This window comes from Parasteatoda tepidariorum, chromosome 4 (genome assembly GCF_043381705.1).
Source record: "Parasteatoda tepidariorum isolate YZ-2023 chromosome 4, CAS_Ptep_4.0, whole genome shotgun sequence".
Lineage (NCBI taxonomy): Eukaryota > Metazoa > Arthropoda > Arachnida > Araneae > Theridiidae > Parasteatoda > Parasteatoda tepidariorum.
In genome coordinates, this window is record NC_092207.1 from 42,373,505 (window position 1) to 42,380,249 (window position 6,745).

General features: G+C 30.1%; 1 protein-coding gene across 1 annotated transcript in view; it reads right to left on the reverse strand.

The window, feature by feature from the left end:
* LOC107437990 (cell adhesion molecule DSCAM) overlaps positions 1-6,239 on the reverse strand; it is a gene marked incomplete in the record, with an annotated part of 13,084 nt that extends 6,845 nt beyond the window's left edge. Inside the window, 3 exon segments of the mRNA XM_016050142.4 lie at positions 1,416-1,600; positions 4,494-4,772; positions 6,101-6,239. Coding sequence (XP_015905628.4) covers positions 1,416-1,600; positions 4,494-4,772; positions 6,101-6,224 — 588 coding nt within the window.
* Positions 6,240-6,745: the final 506 nt, after the last annotated feature.

Below are 6,745 nucleotides of genomic sequence, written 5' to 3' on the forward strand. Positions count from 1 at the left end.
CGTGGCATTGATTCCACAAGGTGCTGATAGGTAGTCTGAGGTATCTGGTACCAAGCGCTCACCAACTGGTCTTGCAATTCCCTCACATTGCGAGGGGGTAGCGTGGCAGCACGAATTTGGTTTTCCAAGTAGGACCACAAATGCTCTATTGGATTAAGGTCAGGTGAATTTGGGGTCCAAGACATGACTTGAAAGTCACTGGAACGTTCCTCGAACTAATCCACGACGACTCGACCCTTAAGACATGGTGCATTATCCTGTTAGTAAACACCATCCCCCGCAGGAAAAACTGTTGCCATGAATGGGTGAACCTTGTCAGCAACTATGTTGTTCTATGAGGATTATGGGTCCTAATATGCCCCACGAAAACATTGTTCTTGGGCGAGAAACCATGAAAACCTGGGAGAGGCCATTGTCATAGATGGAGGGTGGTCATAATGTAATGGCTCTTCGGTGTATATACAGTATACTCTTGATAGTTCAAAGTTGAAGGGGCACTAAAAAAATTTCGAGATAGTGAGTTTTCAAGATAACAAGTGCAGAACTAAATATGTTCTGAAAAGTAGAAAAATATATTTTAAAATATTGCTCTAAAAAGCAGAGTCATGAAACATAAGAATAACTACTAATAAATGTGTGTGTAATGATAGTTGACTATGAGTCTAAATACAATAATTATAACTTAATTTTTAAAAGTAAGACAAAAATATTTAAGTATTAAACAGAAAAGAATTTTATTACAATAAACTTGAATTGTGATTTTTCTTAAGAAATTGCTTTTTTATTTTGAAAAAAATTCGACATAACAAGGTTTTAAGAAGAAACTCTTCGACATAGGAAGTTAAATTAACATTAGGTGGATATATAATGCCAGGGGAAAAAATATTTTTTTGACATAAAAAGGTTTTTGAGATATCGACAGTATACTGTATATATATTTTAAATTACAGCTGATGCTTCCCTCCAGAGAGTAACCCATATAAATGCTTTTCCATAATTATGAAACTACTCTTGTTTTGACATAAAGATGTGATAAATATAAATTTTTTTTCATCCAACCGATAAACATTCACAGTAATAGTAACATTTATTCCCAAGTATGTATTTTTTCTGAAAAATGAAAAAGGCTGCAACTTACTTCCTTATTGCATAAATTGCAATGGCTTTTAGAATTTTTAACAATACTTTACGTCCTTTAAGAATTTTATGCTGATGACAACAAAAATAATAAGAAAATCAATGTGAGAAAGCTGGATTCTACCATGTGATTTTTCAACCAATAAAAATTCATGGACAACATTGGAACGCTGTGTTAAACCATTGGGTTTGTATGTAATATAGAGAAAATGTAAAACAGTATGTCACAACCAATAAAAATGCTTAAAAACAATAAAATTAAAAAAAAAAATACTTACAATAGTTGGACTAACATGAACTGGTTGAGGAGTATGCCAAGATTCAGAGGGATTAGCTTTTAGAGGGCGGTAAATCAGAGTGAAATTGGTGATTGGATAGCCTCCATCCTCCTCTACGTGCCAACGCACCGTAGCAACAACTGTTGAAGGATGTATACTCACATTTCTTAATTTCCCAGGAGGAGCTAATAAATAATTTAAAAAAAAAAATTTTAATGTTGAAAACATTGAACAAAAAAGTAGCTATTCATTTATAAAATAATGCGTAATATGGTAAGTTGCTTAAAGAGTTTAAGGGTCAGAATTAGGTACCTTGACACACACAAAATAGGTAATGTGTCATTCTGAATAATTATATATTGATTTCAATTATTCTACATTTTAAATTACTTATTACTACTTTTCCTATAATAGTTCAAAAAATAAAGAAGTTATTAATCTGAAAAAATTTGAATCGTAAGATATATTTTTATTAAAAAAGATATCTTTTCAGAAAGAAAGACAGGAAAGACAGAACTATAACACATAAATTAATAATTTCATTCTGACATTGAAATGAGTAAGGAATGGTAATATTTAAAATTTGGTACAATAATTATATATTCTTAATATTAATAAATCAATAGTGGTGCATGGTCCAATAAATTGAAGAGACTATTATCAATCTTTAAAGAAAATTTTTATAACTCCAATTATAAAAGTTCCTTATAAAAATCACTCAAAATTATAAAAATTAAGTTCAATCAATTAAAAAGGCTTTAGATTACAGTAAGACAAACTTTCAAATTAATATAAATAATAGAATATAAAGAGTGTTCTTTTACTTTGAAACAATTTACATAATAATTAAAAATACTAGTTGATAAATAACAAAAAAAAGGCAATATACCACTCTGGCCTCTATGTAAAGTACCATTGAAATAACTGTACAAAAAAATAATAAATTTATAATGCATGTATATATATATTTATTCAAACTTCGATAATTCAAAGTTCAAGGGGCCGGCAAAATTTCAAATTATTCAAAAAATTTTATATTTGTCATTAAAATAATCATTCACAACAGAATTTGCGATAAAAAAGTATGTTTATTAATTTTAAATCAAATAAATACAGCTTTTTATAATTTTGAGATATTTCAGATTACTTTAAAGAGCTTATTTGATTTTGTTTACAAAATCATTCATGAATATCTACAGCTTGAAACACTGCTTCACTAACGTTAGAATGTCCTTCTACATAATGACGATATTCCGCTAAACGAAAGACTACCTCACGAGAAGTTGGCCTCTGTTCTACCTCATCTTCATCGTCTTCTGTTGCTCTTAAATTGTTGTTTCCTAAGCTGACAGAGCATTCTTCTGCTTTTGCACAAACATTAGTTCCACTGAGAAGGATGATCAAGACATAAACCACTTCAAGACACACTCTTCCACATCAAGATTATCTGGTTCTCTAGCTCGTTTGCAATTTCGATTAGATTTCAAAATGTTTTCTTTATTTTTCAAAAAGGTCAAAAGAATGTTAGGTCGAAAGAGTATCAGTGTTATTCCATACTCTTTTTCAATGATGCATTTCTTTTTTACACCCTTTTCTACCTCACGAATCACAAAAATTTTTCATCGAAAGATAAGGTTTTATACGAGACACAGGCGTACACAACAACATGCTTGCATTGAACTTGCACAACAAAAACTAAAAGCACAATCAGGGTGCATAGCCAAATTATTCAACAAAAAATAAGCATCTTTTAAGCACTTAAAAATATTTTTAAGTACTTTAAAAAAATATCATAATTAGGCAGGGTAGGAAAGTTTTTGACAATTGACAGTTTTATCTTGTTTTAACCGTCATGTAAAAAAAGAACTTTTGCCATTGTATTTGACAATTGTCAATATTCATGAAATTCTGAATTTTTTTGCATAATTCATAGCAAAAATCAACATGGTAAAAGAAAAGTCTCATTTTGAAAAAAGGGAAAATCAAGCACTTTTTAAAAACACCCAATGAAAAAAGCACCTATAAGGGCTTTTAAAAAACGAAAATCAAAAATAAGCACCTTTAAGCACTTACATGTCATCTACGATTTATCGCATTGGCGAGAGTATGATGTGTCACTTACAAGAGAAAGGGTGGAGACCACTCATATCCAAGAATAGACTTGGGTGGTTTGCATCCCTTCCCTTTTTATCCTTGCTGTTTCCTAGAACATAGATAAGAATAATCTCCCCCCCCCCTAAAGAATTTCTCTTCCCTAAAGAGTTTTCCACAATAGCTGAATATAACCCGGCCACTTTTTAAATAACTGCATTGAAACTAAATTTTGTCATTTTTGAAAGGGTAAGAACTTCGAATTAAAGAAGTTGGACTTCTAAATAACTAGGATTTTGTAGCATTAACTGAATAAACAAGTTTCAAGGGACCGACAAAAACTTCAAACTAACTACGAATTCGAATTGACGTTCGGATTATCGAATTTGACTGTGTATATAGTTGTTCTGAAAGATTTTTAAAAGCAATATTATTAGGTTGTTCTTAGTTATGAGAACTACTAAAACTAAAATAAACAAAAAAATAGCTTGCGAAAAAGTTTCAAACAGTAAGAAACAAAATATTCTCCTAAGAATGGATACTCCATCACTCAAATACCGGGCCAACATATACAATAAAACTCATTTTTCACGCAGTCTGTTGTGAAAGAAGAAAAAAGTTTAAATAGTTAAATTCGTAAAAATGATTAGGATCGAATAATTACGAGTGAAGTACTAAATTGTGTTGAAATCTATAGTAGTTTTCAAACATATATAGTTTTTCTCAAAGGTTTTTACAGGTCATAACAGTTTTAAAATAAATTTACCATATAATTTGATATTATTCAGAATGCAGATTAAAGTCAGTAAAATGTAGAAATTTTTCCCCAAAGCCTGTAAAAAATTAATAAAATATTTTTTTCTTCTTCCATTTTAACATTTTACATTTCAGACATAAGTTTATTGAAATAAATATAATAAACTTGAAGATAATATTAAATAATAAAACATAACTATTATGAGAATGAAAAAAAGTTATATTACTAACTTTTCACATGCAGTTGCAAATTTATTTCTTTTAAATCATAAAGATTAGTTGCTAAACATGTATAGTTCCCAGTATCCATAGAAAGAACAGAATAAAATGCTAATCCACTTTGATTTTTAACTGGATGATCCTGACTTGTATTGAAGGACAGCAAATGTCCATTTTTTAGCCATGAAACCACTGGTTTGGGCTCTCCAGAAACTTTACAAGGTAAAAATGCAGAAGATCCAACATCAACTTCAATGACAGATGATAAAGGAGAAGACACTTTCAGATGTGCTAACGAAAGGAAAAAGCTTGTATGAATTGCAAGGTTAATAATATAATTTACTAAGTTACGTTGGTATAGGTTTGAATAACCACAATATATTACTAAAGTCTTAATTCCATTATTGATACCCAAACCAAAATAGTCACTAGGCTTTAAATCATAGAAATTAAACTAAACATGTAAAGACAAAAATTTTTACTCTATTCAAGTTAACTTTTTATACATAACACAAGTTTTTATTAAGTTATGCATAACACAACAAGTTATACATAACACACTTTTTATACATAACACATTACCAGAAAAGAGCACAAATTTATACTCTATTTGCAATATTTAATAACACAAAGTAATCCCTTTTTTTTCATATAAATAATTGTTAGGACAAAGAGAAAGTACCATTCCATTTTACAACCATTGACATTTACATTATTACCCAGTATCCATTACATTAAATGGTAAAAAATTTAAAAGCTTCTTTTGATGTCTCTCTTGATGAGTTTGGTGACATTTTAGGCACAGGTAAAGACGCGAAAATGTTATGTTAGAATGCTGCTAACTTGTCAATATTTCAACTTGCTTCATCACAATCATGAGTCCCGCAGTGGACTGATCCTAAAGGCACGGTTCTCAGTAGAACACCGAAGTCAAGTATCACTGGTTGGGTGGGCAACCACTTTGATCAGCATGCGTAGGGACCGAGGGTGCGCGGTATCTTTCCTTGTTAAATTGTTCTATTGTAAAGGGCTCAACTTCACGCGCAGGTCATCGGGGTACTTAAGCGCAGGAGCTATCCCCTCTGCAGAGGATCAAAATTACGATGGCATGTCTCTGGATAATCCTCAGTGAGGGGATGTTTTCCAGACTGTCACCAATGGCCCATGTGCAGCTCTAGTGCGACGTTAATAAAGTACGTACCTCATCTCATCATAAAACATTTAAAAATATTTCTAATTACAATTGGATGCATGAGGTATTAGAGAGCTCCGTTAGTAAAATTTTCTTTTAAGCAGTTTAAATAATATTCCTTGCCACTTTGACAAGCATAAAAAGAAAAGTTTTATTCGGTGAATTAAGAGTGTGCAACTACAAATTAATTAAAACCATAATCAATACTATTTTATTAATGCAGATATACATACAAACTAAGATAGATGAAACAAATTATTTGGAAATTGCAATCGAATATTTAAAATATTCTTTCTCTCGTCCTATTATTTTTTTTCAAAAAAGATAGACCTAAGAAATGTGCAGGGATTGTTGTGTACTATCATTGAAGATCGCTTTAAAAATTTATAACTTACTGATAAATTTAAATTATTATATATATAATTACCATAAGTTAGGACAAATTTACTTGCAGCAGTTATATACACAATAAAAATACTATTTATAAAACAAAAGCGCAAACAGCGATCCATAGCCATTGTTTTCTTTTTCACAGTTGTTTGCAATGCCATTTTGAATGATATAAACATAATTCTTAAAAATATTAAATTCATAAAATTTTAAGTTAAAATGATTTTGAATGCAGCAAATTTTGTTAAAAATTTCAATGTTTAAAAAATTAATTCTATTGCTCCTAAATATTGTAATAAATTAATAATATCAGTTGAGTCTATTCACTTCATTTCAAATTGTGACGTCAGAAATAAACAAACCAAACCGAATCTTCTCTGATGCAGTGATTGCAGACGATAAGATTGACACGGTGGTTTGAGTATCGAATGGAATGTTATTAAACGACTAACAGATATTTCTTTTTTATCAATATTTGAATTTGAATTTAAAATCGAAAAATGGATTAAAAACATTTTTCGCGAGTTGATTTTGGTAAGTTGAAGCCTGCTTAACGAATTTTTATATTTGCTAAATTATTTACTGTTATTGTTTGATGTTTCAAAGGAAGTCTTTATCTTAAAAATAATGAATGAGATTATTTATTTTAACATTTTCTTCATTTGTCTATTAACTTTAGCTA